The 18,592-nt window shown below is 37.9% G+C and overlaps 1 protein-coding gene across 1 annotated transcript; it reads left to right on the top strand.

The window, feature by feature from the left end:
• Nucleotides 1-1,003: 1,003 nt before the first annotated feature.
• On the top strand, nt 1,004-15,834 carry LOC104511675 (copine-8-like; the record flags this gene model as incomplete). Its single annotated transcript, XM_010154390.1, has 4 exons — nt 1,004-1,080; nt 10,345-10,408; nt 13,900-14,003; nt 15,730-15,834. Coding segments are annotated over 4 exons (350 nt in total), but the record flags the coding sequence as incomplete, so codon positions are not given.
• Nucleotides 15,835-18,592: the final 2,758 nt, after the last annotated feature.

Here is an 18,592-nt window from a genome sequence, read left to right as displayed (position 1 = left end):
AGTTTAGAGACAAGGATGTTGTGCGCACGGTATCAAAGGCATTGCACAAGTCCAGGTAGATGACATTGGTTGCCCGTTTAAAAAGGTATTTTTTGCAGGGCTGTTTTCCTCTTCATTGGGATTACTTCTCAGACCCAGTTCACTTTATGAACCCATAACTAACAGACCTCAGAGATGGGAATGAGAGGCCTGGGCTGAGAGACAAGTCAGAACTACTTGTACAGATATTCACTACCATACCCAGTATCATAAAGTTATGGTTTACTGTCTTGGAATCAGTGTCTCAGTGCTCATTCCTGTTTGTGAACAAATGTCACAAGCTACTGTTACCACTAGTGCCAGTCATGCCAGGAAGAACAGAGTTAGCAACTTCTTTCCACTTGCAGGATGAGGATTTGGGCTGCAGCATCAAATATTTTTCAATATACATAAAACAGTTTGAAAATCCATTCATATTTTTATACTGCTTATATTACAGGGAGATATAATATGAAAATTAGCTGATTTTTAGTTACATAGTTGAATTGTAAAACACAAAAATAAAGTCCATCATTAAAGCAGTGCTCGTGCATAATTGTCAGTCCACGATGCTCATACAGATTCTGAACAGGCTTGAATTTCTGCCAACATAATTAACTTCCGAGAAATTCATAGAATCAGTGTAGAAAAATCGCTTCATGAAAGCAATTAAAATGCTCCAGTCACAGGAGGTAAAGAAACAATCATGTTTCTAATGCTTTTACATTTTTTTCCATCTCATTTTCATTTTTGTTGATGAAAAGAAAATATAAAAACAGTAAGTGGAGTTCATCAGAATTACTTCTGTAAATGTAGCCCAGTGTTAAATAAAATATGTAATAGTGTGTATTTTATGATTCATTATTGCATTATATCATTAAGATGCGAATGTGTTCTACAATAGTGAAGAGCCCAGTTAAATGGGAAATCAAATTTGTTCCAATGTGAAATATGAATTCTGACCTTTTATGTTACTGCTTTTCAGGACTTTTTGGGGCAAATGTTTTGTACGCTGGGAGAAATAGTTGGATCACAGGGGAGCAGACTGGAAAAATCAATTGTGTGAGTATGTCATTCTTGAATGTTGGATGAAATGTACTGCTTCATGAGGTGAGAGTTGTGGAGTTTTTTTGCTGTTAGATATCTGGATATACAGAAGTGACAGACATGGCTTCTAAGAGAGAGTAAATTGTTAGCTACAATAGGAGTCTTTCTTTATACATTATGATAATTTAAGTTTTAATTCGGTCAATTAGCAAAGGGATTGCTTCATCCAGAATTTTTGTCGACTTCATTACATCTTGCACTAGAAATAGTTTGATAGTACTAATCTTAAAAATGTCTTTCTTTCTAGTTTGCAAATTAACATGTCATAAATCTTTATTGCCTTTTGTTCAAGCATCAAGGAAGAAAACCCTCACTGTTTCAAATTCACACGTTTCTACTTGTTTTTCTATTGTTCCCAATAATACAATTCCCAAACAATGAGGAAATGCAGCTTATCAAATATTTTCTATTTATCCTGCTAAATTTATGAAAAACTTTCTTATGATCAATGGATTTTTATCCCACTGAGAGGATTTTAGTGTTTGCACACCATTGTTCATAAGGACGTACAGATATTTAAAATACTAATTATCTGAACAACCTTCATTTTCTATTCCTAAGTAATGTTTGAATAATTGAAATATTTTACAATTTTTATCTAAATTTATGCTACAAATTAAGGTATGACATCAAAAGCAAACATTTAATGGTATGGCAGGACATTTCACGTGATGGCAATGTCTTTTGATTTGGAATTTTTTTGTATTTCTTTGGGGTTTTTTCTTTTAATAGTAATTGCACTGCAGTGAATGATCATGAATGTGGTTAATCTGTCTGATGGAGCATTCTTCTTTTTCCATTTCACTGGGTTCATTATGAGTAATATACCAGAGTTACTTCATTTGCTTTTCTTCATCACTGATTTCCCTTTAAGGGCAAACAAAGTTTTCAGACTTAACAAGCCATATATTATTCTGGGCCAAACTTTGGTGAAAACACCCAACTGGGCACTTATCCTGACTTTGTATTCAAATAAGAAGGACCAGGATCTGGATGAACTACAACGCTTGGCAAAATTCAGCCCTTTTACATTTTTAAATTTTTACAATTCCAGTGCAGGCTTAAGCTTGGAAAGCCGTGTGATGCTTCCTATTTTCATGCTGAAAATAATTTCAAATTGTCTCTGGAACTCTTTTTATGGATGAAATAACAGTTCAGAACAGACCATTTAAATTGATAAACCAAAAGAGAATTTACACAGTTTTCCTTTAATTTTATCTAAGCATCCTTATGAAATTATAAAATCTTTAAAATTAAGTAAAAAAAAAAAATCCGTTACAAAAACTATGGTAAACTTTAATTATGTTTTAATTTGAGAAAATAATGGGATTTAATCTACTTGAATTTCTGAGACTTATGCGTACCTGAAACAAATCCATTTTGAATCATAAATGCCAGGGGTTGGCTAGCACTGCTTTGTGGGGAAGCAGTCCTGTAATTAAGCCCTTCCAGTCCATTAGCCTTGACTAAATTCTGTCTGTAAATGTCTTATTTCCAATCATTTGGGTTTTGTACAAAGGCAAATTTTGAGCTCTTGAGCAGGACTTGTTTAGCATACAGTTCATGCTGAAAATTTGAGTAACATAAAAAAACCTCAAAGTCTTTGCAAAACATTTTCACTTGGTGTTTTATCAAAATAAGCCTTTGATTTATTTTCCCTAATTTACAGCCAACTGCAGATGATTCAAATTGATTTATAACAAATGTAAGCTGTTAGTTCTCTTGCTGAACTCCATGAGTGCTGTGATCATTACTGCTGCAACATCCTTTAACAATATGATTCATGTTCTCTTTAACATTCAACTTGAGGTTGGTAATAAATGCATTTTTGCTGAATTTTGAGGGGTTCCAAATATAGTTCAGTCACCCGATCACTGTATTTACAGACTCAGTCCTTATGACAAGTCCCTAGTAATCCTCCCTGCCCCCCCGCATCATCTCTTGCTCTCCTCACCCTCCCTAAGGACTACACCAGTACTCTTTACATTGTTTATTTTTATATCAAGGGCTTAATTGTCTTATACATAAACAGTTCTATTAATATCACTACATGTTCCTTGTTATTTCCCTTTTTTGTATTAGTGGGACTGTTCACACAGGCAACTACTTCTTTTTAAGGGTAGATAAATCTGCAGGTGGGGAAGGTTTCAGTATCTGCAGCATAATTCAGGAAAACTCTTACAAACACACTGTTTAAACTTAAAAACACACCTATTCACACCGTAACATAATATATGTTAGTAGTAATAGTACTTCACTGTATCCCTTAAATAACTTGAAAAACTACCCAGAAAATGGTACTGTAAAACTGCATCACTTTCTGTTGTCATCAAGGTTTGCAGATGAACCTTAACTTTTAAATGTCCTTCAATTTCAGTAGCTAATCACAAGTCTGCAATAAAATAAATGTTGAAAAACTTAACACTGAAAAGAAGTTTAAAAAAACCCTTTTTTTTAAAGTTTAAAAACAAAACAACAAACAAAAAAAAGCAACCTCCCAAAAAAACCCAATAATTGACTGTATCAGTATTATGAGTGTTACATTACTATTTGATCGATTATGGATACTGGGGAATAGTAGGAAACTGCTAATTGTAGTCTAGCTCCCGAAAAAAAATACCCCTGCACAAACAAAGAATGAATAACAGCTGATCAGATTGAGATTTCTAATACAGTCATACAAAATGGTCAACTTTATCAAATATTGTGGTTATTAGACAACACAACAGTGTTATGTGATTCCCCTCTTAATCTTATTCTGGATAGTAGACTTTTAAAAACCTGATGAGGAAATAGCCTTGAGGACAAATATAAGTGGCATAATAGAAGAGGTGTAGTAGGTTATGTGATTGAAAAGCTTGTCTGCAAACAAAGGAGAAGAGAAGCACAGTGGCAGGTGGCGGAACCCGAGTAATACCTTGCCCTGGCTACTTCCAGACCCATCCCAGGAGAGCCGTCAGCCCATTGAAGTCTCATTTCCACACCCACGTTGGAGCACATAGGTGCAAGGCAGGAGGGGGAACTCCAATAACCCAATTAGAGAAACAGCCCCTGCCCCACTCATATCAGGACCTCAGCACCATGGGATCTGGACACACACCCTTTACTTGTTCTGGACCTGTTTTTAATTCTTGTTAGCGAGCAGGTTGGTTGCATAGTTTGAATGTCTGCTTGAGCACACAAGCACACTATCCTGTCAGTTGGGACAGGAGTTTGGCCCTATTTTGTTCACTTCTACTAAACCAGAAGTCACTAACTTTGCACTATCTGGGGCCAACTTAAGCTGACTGCCACAGTGAATTGCACTGTGGTAACTCCGTTGACTATTTTGACTAGTTGTCAGTTGACTCTACTGAAAGCATGTGGTGACTTGGTCAGAGAAAGGTGGTGACTTTGAAGACACCTGTATTTAGTAAGACAAATCTTGCTGACTTCTTGAAGGGCTTTATAGTTCTTTCTGTCTTCAAAGCAGTAGATTCAGCACACTACACTTCTGGTTTTTTTTTTTTTTCCCCCTGAGAAAATTTCTGAAATTTATTTTGAACATGTAGGTTAAAAATAATTCATTCAGCAGTTTGTTATCACTTGGTACAGGCTAAGTGAAGTCTGAAGCGAGTAACAGGTGAAGTTTAAAGTTTGAAATCAGCCATGAGAAAGGGAAAGATATCAGTAAAGATTCTGTGGAAAAAAGGTCTTAGAATTCATTCACAGATGTGTGTAATACATTTTCTCTTGGCTTTGTTCAAGTTCTGATGCTCTGTTGTATAGCAGTTACTAACTGGACGCATAACAGTTGTCCAGATTGAAAGATTTTAAAATATACCTTCCTTTTTGTATATGTGGTGTGGGTAGATATTTGTTAGTGTTAATGAGAAAGTGTTCATTACTTTTTTTATCAGCTCTTCCAGTATTCAGGTTTTATTTTGCCATTGGTGCTTTTGACAGTGTTGTGGCTAGACAACTGTGCCTGGTTGATTGTTCACTCGACTATCTGAAGTCTGGATACCTTGGTGTCTAGGAGATATTTTATTCATTAAACTGTTGCATTGCATTCTAGGGTTGTTTGATTATAGACATGTGTTTAATGTCTCTTAATATGCAAATAACAATAATTCAGTAGACAATATTGCATGTGTTCTGTTCTTAAGGATATTTACTGCTTTGAATTTACCATTTTCTTTACATAGTCAAGTCAACATTCACATAACTTGAATGTTCTTTATGATCTGTCACTTGATATCAGAGAGCTTTTTCTCTTTACAGTATTTCTGAAGCTCATTAACATTTTGCCTTTTCTGTTCCCTGCCATGGATGTACAAAGAATAGAATGCCAGTGCTGTTTTAGTCCCAATCAGCTACCCTACTGAAGTAGGACTTTTTATACCTAAGCAGCTTGAGAAGCTTGAATTCCGTTCTCTGATTGGCATTCAAGTAACCTCTGACATTCTTTCCAAATGAAAATTAGAAAGATGTGAAGCTTAAACTTCAGATCGATCTACTTCAGACCTTTACAAAACCTTCATGAGATCCAGGACTCCATGGCTGCCATGAGCTGGCCAGCTCCAAGTCAGATTCTATGTCACCAGGGAAAGTTCCCTTCGTAAGTTTACCACGAAAGGATACTCTCATCCTCCATCAAAATGAAGGTGAAACATTACAAACCTAGAGGGTCATCACTGCAGTGGTCAGCCAGGCAGGCTGGAACATACCTTGCTACTAACCTTCATGGTAAGTGCAAAAGCGAAGATGTACACGCACATTTTTTTTCACCTTCATGACAGGCATGACTTGCAGTTTCATTGGTCTTACAAGCACCAGCAGATTATGCCTCTCAGGCATGAACTTAATAGTGTTTGGTCTTGGCAGGTATGAGGATGTCTCCTGAACCTCCCTCTCTGGTTCTGACACCATTAAGGGCTTTGAGTTCAATGCAGTCTGTCACCGAAGACTCTTGCTTCAGTGTGGTAATGCACTAGCCTGTTACCCCTGCGACTATGAGCATTTCTGTTCAAGAACGTACATTGATGTTACACTTTATTTTATAGGCTGGCCGTGTACAGAGGTGAATATTTGGTCTGGATAATTTATCTTGGAAAATATATCTAGTCAAGCAGCTGAAATGGGGAATCTGACATTTTAACAGTAACTTTTACTCTCTTTACATGTAGGGTTACTAAATTCATTAAATGCCTTCTCAAGACAAGCTCAGAGTTTAGGATTTACTCAGACTGGCCTCGCATGCCTCGTTTGTATTAGCATGAAAAGGATGAGGTGCAGATCCGTCTACTTCCAGAAATGACACAGCTTTATTTTTCTCTCAAGAGAGCATTACCTTCCCATAAATTATTCAGATTTAGGTATTTGCATGTTCTGTCTTCCTAGAGAGATGCTTCTAGCCACATTTATAACTCTGAGCAATGCTTCTTTCAGGATCTACTAAGTGCATTCCTTTAGGGATTCCCTTTAATGAGGAGGCAGAGTCATTGCAGATCTTAATGACCATTCTATGCTAGTTATTCACATCTGAGTGCCATTGCCTGCTAATGAGGATGTACTGGAGCCAGCTGGCCTATTTTGAGAAGTTCTTTTTCCTGTCATCTTACTGTGAACATAATTGATAGAAAAACATCCAAACCCTGGAATTGGGTCTTCCGCTATATCTGTCCTATCCTTTTATCTGTAGTTGTGACCTGCTAGGGGGCTAGGTTCTGTAAATTCAGGGATAAGACTAAATTTTTGAATGATCTGAACGATGTTCCATCCTCTGCCTCACTGCATTTTTGTCTTGCAGAATTAGAGGCTCTGTTTAACTTCTCAGGTTTGAATTCCTTCATAAATTGTCAGCTTTCTCTGATATTTTCACCAATTCTAGAAAGGTCCTTCTTTCAGTCCTTGTTAAAGCCCAAGTGGTCTTCAGAATGTTCTTTCAAACCTTTTTAGGTGCTGCACACATGGTGTCTCTGTTGTGGAATCATTTATTCTGAGACAATAACTACTCCTCAAGACTGTAACTTGTCTAGAGACATACTGGTATTGTTGAAGACTTTCCATTTGATGATTGTTTTCTGTTTGGTTCCTCTGCCAGTCAAATTATTTGCTCCCTCAAATACTGTCCAAAAAGGTGATCACTGTAGAACACTTATAGGTTCTGGGCTCTCAAACCAGTAGGACCCACTGAAATGTAGATCTTCCTCACATTTTACATTCCTTTATACAACTTGCATCCTATTGTCACTTAGACAGGCACTTTTTCTGTATCTGAGTATCAGATAAATAGCACTGTTGGAGTTGACAGTAATTATGCAATACAGGTTGTCTCATTATTAATCCACAAACCCTGATCTGTAACTCTTTCCAGAGAAACTTAGCCTGAACAATTGGTTGCCTGAACATAAATTCTGTACTGTCATTTCAGTGCTATAGAACCAATTCCAGGGCAGCTCAATACCAGCTATTCCTAAAAACTAAAGCAGATGGACAGTGGCACTGCATCCTGGATTTAAACAGGTGGAATTCTTGGTCTTCAAGGTAATATTAGTATTTCTCTGGCAATTGGAAGGATTGGTCTGTAATGTTAAATCTCCAAGTAATGTATTTTCATACAGTGATAAGGCCAGCATGAAATTATCTTGTTATTTTCTCACAAGGCATTACTGCTAGTTAAAGGTCTTTCCATTTGGCTGATCTGCAAACAGCCAGTTTTTATCAGGGTACATTTAAGAATTTTTTTCTTAATGAATGGTTTGTAAGGGAATTTGTTAGGAGAGCAAACTCTTTAGTGTCTGCAAATGGTCCAGTACTTTTTTCATGCTTGTAGTCTCAAAACAACCATACAAAGTTCATACTTAGCCGCAGCATCACAAACTGTAGAGGTAATTTGGTAGAGTCTTTAGTTCCTGAATGATGAGAAATTTTTGTTTTGTAGAGAAATTCTGTCCTAATCTCGATTAAGCATTTCACCTCTTTGCCAGCCATCATGGTAATATTATCCTTCTTTTATAAGGGACATGTCCTTGAGAACCTTGGTGATACATCAAGCTAAACCTTGCCCCAGGTGCTTTCAGATAGGACTGTATTGCGTGGCATACTTCTCAAATCTACTCGCAATCAAGAATTCTTATTTTTTTCTGACATACCCACCTAAACATCTTCAGGGGATTGCCTCTCCAGTTTCCCCCATCCTTCAGAGTGATGATTACAGACACAAGTTTCTCTTGGGGCTGGGGATCCTTTGGCCTTCATGGTCATAAGATGAAATGAAGCATGTGTTTGCATAAATGTCTTCATGTGCAAACCTCAGTTTAAGACGGGCAGGCCTTGACTCCCGTCTGTTATAACTGCAGGCAGGGTGGCACATGGTTCTCTACCAAATGGCAACTGTTTGCTGACCAGTTTGTCAGAAATGGGGCTTACTTAACAACGGTTTACTTAAGGCCTCCAGCTCTTCAGCAGGTGATCAGAGGTGTATTTTTCACAATCTATATAATAATAATCTTTTGGAAGTGGGATAAATTGATTTGACTTGCCGTACCAAAGGAAATGTTTGATGTTTTTTCTTCAAAGTACTGTCATTGCCCACACTACATCTCAAATATGTCCTTAATGGCACAGTTAACTGGGCTCAAATACTTCAGTAGGAAGAATTCTGGTTAAGATAATGGTAATTCTGATACTGCTTCTTTGTATTTGAGTTGGCATAACCTACAGAATTGTGGTGCTGGGAACTTCTGGGTTTTTTAGTTACACTACTGAGATTTCTATTTCTTCCTTCCCTGTCAAAGCCAGGGTCATGGTCATTTGTTCCTTGAAACATTTTACCATGTACAGTCAATATAACCCTGATAACTAAGTCATTTCTACTGCTGCTGTTACTACCAAATTTCAGAAGTTTTGAAGTTTCAAGAAGTGCTGTTTAAAAGAAAAAATGCAGCTTTTTCATCTTGTGAAAAAGTTTTTAATTTCAATATCCCATTGCTACAGAGACTAAAATGGGTAATTTTCAGTGCTGAGCTGTTGAAAAGGGACAGATTTAAAACCAGATGATTTGAAGATGCTGATAAAACTATGAATCCTACTGTGTAACATTTGGAATTACCAGACTCCCTTTTTTTTGTTTCTGCTATTTAAAGAGAATTCTCCTGTTTAAAGTATTGTACTGTATGTCATACTGCATTAAATGGAAGAGTGCCACAAGTTTTGTATGTATTTCAATCATTGCTTAAAATTTAACAACAAAAACTTGAATAGTTTTCCTATCCAGTGTTTTGCTTGTGAAATTCAGACTTAGCATGTAGCACTGAGTAGGTCCAGGACAGCTGTCATGTATCTCTCTGATTACTGGCAAATAACTGCAGCAGTACAGGAGCACTGTTCTCTGATGTAATCCTTATAGACTTAAAAATCAACTTCTAAACTAGACTTTCAGTGAGCTTGCATAAATTTGCATCAGTATTTGCTCTTCTATTCATAATTTCTAAGCTTTTATCTGCTTCTAAGAACTATTTTCCCACCACTTCTTTATTATACCACAGTCTTGCTAAACTTATTTAAAGTTGTAGAGCATTGTAAAAAATTTCAGAAGTATTAAGAAAACTAACAAGAAAAATAAGAACAACAGTAAATATTTACATTAATGTTTTGTCATAACAGAAGACCAGGAGTGCCCTCTAGTTCTCTAGCACACGCTGCTGGCTCATGTCCGGCTTTTCATCCACCAGTACCCCCGAGTCCTTCTCCTCACGGTTGCTCTTGATCCACTCTCCACCCAGCCTGTACTTGTGCTTGGGATTGCCCCAATCCAAGTGCAGGACCTTGCACTTGACCTTTTAAATGTATTGTAGGTGTTTTGTATAAGGAAAATTTACAAAAAGATGTTTTTCATAAGTCAGTCAGTTGTAGATTCATCTCTGAAATATCAATGGGAGGGTGAAAAATAGAATTCTGGTATTTTCATTTCATCCCATTTAAACTTTTTATGCTATTTCCTTTAAAATTGAAACTGATTTATTTATTACAAGTTAGAATAAACATGCAACTTTTTTATCCATTCATTTAGGATAAACCAACTTTTCTACATGGAAAAAGTGACAGAAAAGGGAAACTGTATAGTCTGCCAGCAGTTTCATGACTTGAAAGCTTACCTTGTGCTTATCTCTGTCAGTCGTAACTTTCATAAATTATATTAAGGAACTTAGGTGATGAAATTGCATTTTCTTGCAGAGGAATTCCTGGGAAGAAATGTGGAACAGTCATAGTAACAGCAGAGGAACTAGGCTGTTGCCGAGTAAGTGCGTTCATTGCTTTTTGAAAAATAAAATGAAAATGATTTTGTGATTTACACTGCACCAGATTGTCAAAGGTTTAACGTATGAATGTGCATTTTGTGATATATGTAAGAAGTTATGATACGTTTTTCTATTGGTTGCTCTTAGATAGAAGAAGCATAAAGAAGCAGAAAACCTTACGAAGCATAGTTTTTGATTCTTAAATAAGTTTTAGATCTAGTCTTTGTTTCCCCAAGTAATTAACTGGATTTTATCTCTTAGTGTCCAATTTTTAACAAAGATCCATTTGTTTCAACCGTGGAATTGTATTTCCGTTATAGAATATTGGCATTACATCAACATCAAAGTGAAATTTTGGATTTTTAACCTTATAATTAAAAGATTTGATGCTAATAGTGAGTCACATTATTTTAAAAATGTTTATTGGAAAAAAAATAGTAAGGTATTTCAATGAAATGCCTTAATAGAAGAGTTTGAATGGATTTCTTTAAAGAAAGTAAAGACTTCTGTGACCCATTAATGGCAGGTGCCTGCTTATTAAATAGAAAACAGAAGAATATCAGTGATGGGGGAAGGGGGGGGTGATGTGGAAGTTGGCTGTTTAAGGGGAGAGACATGGTGTGTTTGTGACCTTCCCCAAGAGTGTCACTGCTCGTCCCTCTCCTGGGGTTCATGGAGAAGTGGGTTGGACAGAGGAGGGGGGCTGTTGGTTAAAAAGCACCTGGCAGCCAGGCCACCTCAGTTGCTTCCCAGCACTGGATGAGCTAGCAGCAATCTGTAAATTATAGGGAAACAGGGCCTGGAAGGAAAAATAAGGAATGTTTATATATGGTGTGATAAAGACTGGTTGGAATTTGAGAAGGAGGGCAGTTTGTCAAAGCATGGTATATATTGGATGGGGCTGTAGGGTGTGCCTTTGAAGAGTCTGCAGTGACAAGATAGCAAACCTTAAATGAGGAAATCGGCAGTGTCACACTTTTGATTAGAATGTACAGGGGATCTGGAGAGTACAAGGTTAGATGCATAAACGTACAAAAATACTTTGAGGACTGAAGACATTTGTTTCTGGGCTTTGCCTTTGTAATTTGGTGTTGTTGAGGGGGTAATGCTTCGTCTTTTATATAACTTTTAACCTTCATACCAGGTCATAAGTGGTTAATTATTTCCATTTATGCAGTGGTCGTATTTATCCTTTTACTAATCTGTCTGATAGCTGATCTGTTTAGGCCTTGTTTTCTTATGTGGATTAGATATTTGAAGTAAAAAGAAATCCTTAATTTTGTGCCTTATTTCCAGCTTAGTCAAGTTTGTATTATTTCTCTGTAGAGGTGGCATAGTGGGATATTTGAATAGCACACAGGCTCAGATCTTATTTACCTTTTCCAGGCAACCTGCTGGTCCTGCACAGTTATGTTAAAAAGGATGCACCAATTCTGTCTCATTTAACTGCCATTTAGCAGTAGGAAATTCCCATGTCACTAGTATGAATGAATAAGTATGCTCATGGAATATGCCTGTCTTTCCACTCTTGTTTTCCATCAGCTCAAACTTTTGTACGTAGTACATGATCAAAATGTTCACTCTTTTATGTGACTTACGACAAAATGGGTACAGCATTTAATTGCTTTTCTGCACAAACTGTGGTTCTACATTTCTTAAGAAGTTAAGCTCCTACCATTCTTAAGAGATGTTTGCCATCATCCAAAGCATTTACTGGTAACCTTAAAAGAGACTAAAGGCAATTTTTTTTTCCTGATACTCTGGGTTTATCCTCCAAGATCAGTATTTGTATCCCAGTTATAACAAACTATTTAAAGGTCACAAATATGTCATTAAATTCATAATCAGAACAGGATTTTTTTTTCTTTTCCTTTTAATGAAGACAAATACTAGATATCTTGCAAGGTTTTCATGTTCTTCCACATTCACCCCACTCAAATTTTAGCTATATGATGACTAGTTCAAAATCACTGGAGGGAGCTTGTAAAGAATCTGGGACTCGATCTCTCTCTTTTGTATTCTCTGTCATGCTCTTTTCATGTGCACGCTCTCATACAATCTCTTGTGCTGGCTCAACAGCTGTCATATGCTTTCTCCGTGATAATTTCCTGCCTAAGATTATTTAGCATTTGGATTAATTCTTATATTTTCTGAGATTTTTCCCAAAACTTTTATAGCTCATATTCAGAATGGCAAAGATTTTTAAAGTCACTGAATTGCTGAGGTTGGAAGAGACATTGGGAGTTCATCTAGTCCAAACCCTCCTGCTCTTAGAGCAGTCTACTCGGGGCTTTGTGCAGTCAAGTTTTTAGTATGTCCAAGGAGAGTCCACAGTCTCTGTTCAGTGTTTGCCACCTTCACAATAAAAAAGTTTTTGTCTTATATTTAAACAGAATTTCCCGTGTTTCAGTTTGTACCTATTACTACTTGTTCTTCCACTGAATACCACTAAGCAGAGACTACTTACTCCCTCCCATGTGGTATTTATACAAATTGATAAGATCCCCGTGAGCCTTCTCTTTTTCAGGCTAAATAATTCTATGTCTCTCAGCCTCTCCTCATATGGAAGATGGTTGAACCCCATAATAATTTTCATTACCCTTTTGGTGGAATTGCTCCACTGTGTCGTTGTCTTTCTTGCACTGTACCAGCACTGAGTCATTTGCTCCAACTTTCTGGCAGCACTGTTCCTAATGCAGCCCAGGAGGCTATTGGCCTTTGATGCCAAGGGCACATGGGTCAGCTTGGTGTCCACCAAGAACCCCATTTTTTTTCTGCAAAGCTGCTTTCCAGCTGTTTGGCCTGCAGCCTGTACTGGTGTATGGGTTTCGTCTCCTCCAGATGCAGTACTTGGCATTTCCTTCTGTTGAACTCCTTGAGGTTCATGTTGTTTGAGGTTTGTTTTTGTTTAAATCTTTGCGTTTATAATCCCTCTCACATTCTTGACTCTACCCAAAGAGGTGACCATGTGTGACTATCAGTTTGCCTGGCCACAGCAACGAAGCTTTTCTCCTTTTTTGTTATCAGAATGGGTGTATTTGGTATCTCCCAGATTATTTTCTGGAAGCCTCTAGACTCTTAATAGCAAGCTGCTAAGCCATTTGCTTTACAGACAGCAGGAGCAGACAACTGAAGGCTTAAGTCACTGAAGGAATGAGTTTAGTCATGTCTCACTGAAGTTTTTAAAAATAATTTTGTGTTCCTTGCCTGTCCATCTGCTTCCCTCAGAATGCAACTTTGGATGCCAGAAAATACTGCAAAAATCCTGAGTACCAATACCATAGAGATTTACCCTTCTTCTGCACCCCTGTATGAAAGAATTCTTGGTTCCAGCAGTTCAAACTCTAAGGACATTGCAGGAATGTGAATGTGTAGGGGGTGTCTAGAAGGCAGATACCCATGTTTATTTTGTTTTCAATTATTTTCTTATTATTATTCTAGTGTAGTAAACTGCATGTTGTATGTAATTTTTCTGTATTACCCATTTCAGGATTCAGTTTTAATGCAATTTTGTGCAAACAAGCTAGACAAGAAGGACTTCTTTGGGAAATCTGATCCTTTCCTGGTATTTCATCGAAGCAATGAAGATGGCAGGTAGGTGTCTGTTAAGTATTTCTGCTGCTAAACAGTAGGCAAGTTATTTCTTTGGAGATGGTAACATAATTTCCTTTTTTTTATATATTTGTCAGATTAAGCTGGGGTTTTTATTATAATGTTTGCTGTATTTAAGTATATCATGTTATGCAGTATAGGGATAAAACTATTGTAACAAATAGTTAACTCTGCAGCTCAGTGTTTTAAGAGTTGAGTGTATGATAAATATTAAGTACTATGAAAATTGATTGTAATAAAAATAGTTAAATAGCATTACTTTTGCTAAGATATAGTATGCCTTTAAATTAAATGGACTTCTCAAAGAAAATTGCAGCTACAGAATATGCTAATGCTTAAAAATTGTTATAGGTAAATATGTTTTATACTGCAAATTTGGAAATATCTTTTATCTTTTTGACTGATTTCTAGGAAAGAGAATTCAGAAACACCTTAAATAGAAAGTAGCTGTTTGCTCTGCTGGCAGGTTAAGTTTTCTTGGAAACTGATAGTCCTCACATAAAACATTGCATCAAACCTAAGGCTAGATGTTTATAATATTTCTTGTTTCAGTAGATTAACTGGAACAATTGTTAACATAAGCCTGTATCTGGGTATGTGTGTGTCTGTTCCCTGCTCTTTTCTTCTCAGAGGTATATTATAGGAACAACTTCCTGAATAAATGCTGAATATCTTAAATTGCAATCCTGGAGGAGTTATGGCTCCTTTGTGAGTGGCACTAAGGTCATTAGTGAGCTTTCTCTGGGCATTACTGGGAGTGCTGGTATATGCAGTTTCTCTTGGCCTTGAGTGCCATGCTGCTTCACTTCCTTCCAAGAGGCGAGTGGTGAGCCACTGACTATTGGTCTCCTGAATCCAGTGGGATTTGTACCCACTGTACATTTGGGCGGTATTGGGGCAGTACTTCTGCACACATGGGCAGAAGGATGCTCTGTTTTCTGTCTCAGCTTCAAGCAAGCCTTCTGAATCATAGCCAGGATAAAAAATTAGGCCTTTAGAATGTAAGGAAGATATTCCCTCAATGGACAACTTTTAATTACATTTATACATAGAATTTCAGTAGCGATTTCACCAGTGAACCTGCCTCCTATTTTCTTTTGAACAATTCAGTCCTAAGGGTGGGGATTCAAAAGAAATATTTTAATTTTGCATCATTTAGAGAAAGCAAAATGCATCAAAACAATTAATTGTATTTCACCTGAGAGAATTTGATCATGGGATCTCACAGAGGCCAATACATTTTACCCGAGACAGCTGTGGTTAAAAAAATCATAGACTTAAAATGGGGAACAAACATCAGAGAGCCATGACTCCTTTGGCTCAGTTTCTTAATCACCAAGCAAGAATTAAGTCCTTACCAGACTGCTTTCTTTCTGGATCTGTGACTGATTCCTGACTTTATAAGGCCTGTTTAAACAAGTGGGATGGAAACTGCTCTTGCCTGAAATAACTCACCGAACGGTTGTAATTCTAGTAAAAGTTTTGGGTAAAACCATTTTCAGTTTAGAGTTGTTTTGCACTCTTGTCTGTAATCTCTCTCAGACAGGTCTGTCCTCTTCCGTCCTACCTTCTCTCTCAGTTCACTGCATTTCTGTTTTTCCTATCTTAAATTTTATACAGGCCTTGTATGAGTGAATACGGGTTACAGCTCATTTGATGACACAAAAGAAAAAGTAAAGAAATACCAACTTTGTTTGTTTTATTACAGTTTTACAATCTGCCACAAAACAGAAGTCATAAAAAATACATTAAATCCAGTGTGGCAGGCATTCAAGATTTCTGTCAGAGCACTGTGCAATGGAGACTATGACCGGTAAGCCATAGGTTAAGCTTTCTTAGCATATATGGGTTTTTTCTCCCTAATTCATGTTCTTTTATATGTAACTTTTTCTATGCAGTTCAGTTCCTGATGTTACTTAGGTTATTTAATCAACATACTATAAGGATAATACATGTTCAAAACCATTCATCACATTAAAGATTTTAGAAAAATAAAGCCAATATGATAAATCTGTAGGAAATGTTAGTGGTGATTTCTGGAAAAAAATCTTCACTCTGTGTGGTGTGATTAAGAAACAGAAAGACTAATTTGAAGAATGGCCACTGTTACTAGCATGCACAAGTTTTTTTTAATAACGATTTAATGAAAAACAGTGCTAATTGCCTTCCTTGGGTGACATTGTAATGTCAGAGGATGTTGATAAATGAAAGCCTTTAAAGTACAGGTAAGTAGATGAGAAACACAAAAGGTAATAATAATCATCTTCAGATTTGAACTTTTAAATGATCACATGCAAAAGGATCCATCTTTGAAAAACATAGTAATATCATGTTTTAACCAGTATTTTACCAATAATAACAAGCAAATTAGTTGAGGAACAGTAAATATTTTTAGGCTTCTTAAAAAATGGACATAACTTCTAACAATATCAACAAGAAAAATGTTTAACTCCCTGGTAATGACTTCTTATGTTGTCACCATTCATATTTTTGAAATGCATTTAGATATTGGTGTTATTATTAAGTACTCAGGTAAATATCTGGTAGTTTATCTGTCTCTGCTACCTGAAATCTGGAGTACTGGAATTCGATCAGTAAGACTCTGAGAGAAGTATGTGGGCCTGCTGCTGAATGAGGTAGCTGCCCTGGTGATGGAGGATGCGGAGAAGGCAGAATTGCTGAATGCCTTCTTTGCTTCAGTCTTTACTGCTAAGGCTGGCCCTCAGGAATCCCAGGCCCTGGAGGTAAGAGAGAGAAACTGGAGAAAGCAAGACCCCTCCCTTGGTCGAGGAGGATTGGTTTAGAGATCATTTAGGCAAACCTGACATCCGCAAATCCATGGGCCCTGATTGGATACACCCACGAGTGCTGAGAGAGCTGGCAGATGTTATTGCAAAGCTGCTCTCTATCATCTCTGAAAGGTCATGGAGAACAGGAGAGGTGCCTGAGGACTGGAGAAAGCTAATGTTACGGCAGCCTTCAGAAAGGGCAGGAAGGAAGACCTGGGAAACTACAGGCCAGTAAGCCTCACCTCTATCCCTGGAAAGGTAATGGAACAGCTCATTCTGGACGTCATCTCTAAACATGTAGAGGAAGAGGTTATTTACTGGGAGTGGTCAACATGGATTCGCCAAGGTGAAATCATGCTTGACCAATCTGATAACCTCCTGACACCGCATGACTTGCTGGGTGGATGAGGGGAGAGCAGTGGACGTTGTCTGCTTTGACCTCAGCAAGGCTTTTGACACTGTCCCCCATAACATCCTCATATGCTAGTTCAGGAAGCGTGGGTTTGTCATGGTTTAACTCCAGCCAGCAAATTCAGTGTCTAACACCAACCAGCAAAATACCACGAAGCTCCTCGCAAACCTCCCCCCTGCCCTCCTCCAGCAGAGGGGAACAATTGGAGGAAAAAGACATGGAAGCTCATAAAATTGAGATAAGAACTATTTGCTAATTAAATCTAAATCGATAATATATATAAATGAATATATAAAAATATTACTAATAATAAGTAATTAAAACAATAGAAAATAAAACATATGATACAATTGCTCACCACCTGCCAAACGATGCACAGCCAGATCCTGATAAGTGAGAGTCAGAGCCAGAGAGCTAGAGCCTGAGATGATCACAGCAGAGTCCGAGCGAGCCCCACGAGTGATAGCATGACTGGGAAAAGCTAACTGACTCACCAATTCATGAATGAATGAACGAGAAAGAAAGGAATTAGCAAAACAGTTAGCAAAGGAGTTAAGGAGCTAACAGCAGAGCAGGGTTAAGGAGCCAGTAAAAAGAGTCATGATCCCTGAGCCGTCTCCCCTTTTATGTATTGAGCGTGACATGCTATGGAATGAAATATCCCATCAGTCAGTTTGGGTCAGCTGTCTGAACTGTGTCCCCCCACACACAGCTCGTAGCGAGAGAGTTGGGAATGCAGCTGCAGTATCAGACCCTGAAAAAAAACTTGAATGTGGTGCAGGCACTCCCTAGAGCCAGCTAAAAGACACCTTATCAGTACTTTTCTCAGGGTAAATCCAGGACATCATGACTAGTACCCAACCATAATGCATATGTGCTTGGTTTTTAAAAGAAGCAAGTCGTTAATGACTACCATAATTAATTATGATCACTGCTGTTCTCTGTAGTGCCTTCCACTTAACAATCTGAATGGCAGAGCTCAGAGGGTTGTGATCAGGGGCACAGTCTAGCTGGTGGCCTGTGACTAGTGGTGTTCCCCAGGTGTCAGTACTGGGCCCAGTCTTGTTCAACATTTTCATCAACAACCTGGATGAGGAGACAGAGTGTACCCTCAGCAAGCTTGCTGATGACACAAAACTGGGAGGACTGGCTGATACACCAGAAGGCTTTGCCACCATACAGCAAGACCTGGACAGGCTGGAGAGCTGGACAGAGGGGAACCTCAGCAAGGGCAAGTGTAGGGTCCTTCACCTGGGGAGGAATAACCCTGTGCACTGGTACAGGCTGGGGGCTGACTTGTTGGAAAGCAGCTCTGTAGAGAGGGACCTGGGAGTCCCAGGAGATCATCAGTTGCCCGTGAGCCAGCGGTG

The sequence above is a fragment of the Eurypyga helias genome, unplaced genomic scaffold (genome assembly GCF_000690775.1).
Source record: "Eurypyga helias isolate BGI_N326 unplaced genomic scaffold, ASM69077v1 scaffold11776, whole genome shotgun sequence".
In the NCBI taxonomy this organism is placed as follows: Eukaryota; Metazoa; Chordata; class Aves; order Eurypygiformes; family Eurypygidae; genus Eurypyga; species Eurypyga helias.
The sequence above is the reverse complement of the archived record's forward strand: the minus strand, read 5'-3'. Positions and strand labels throughout refer to the sequence as shown.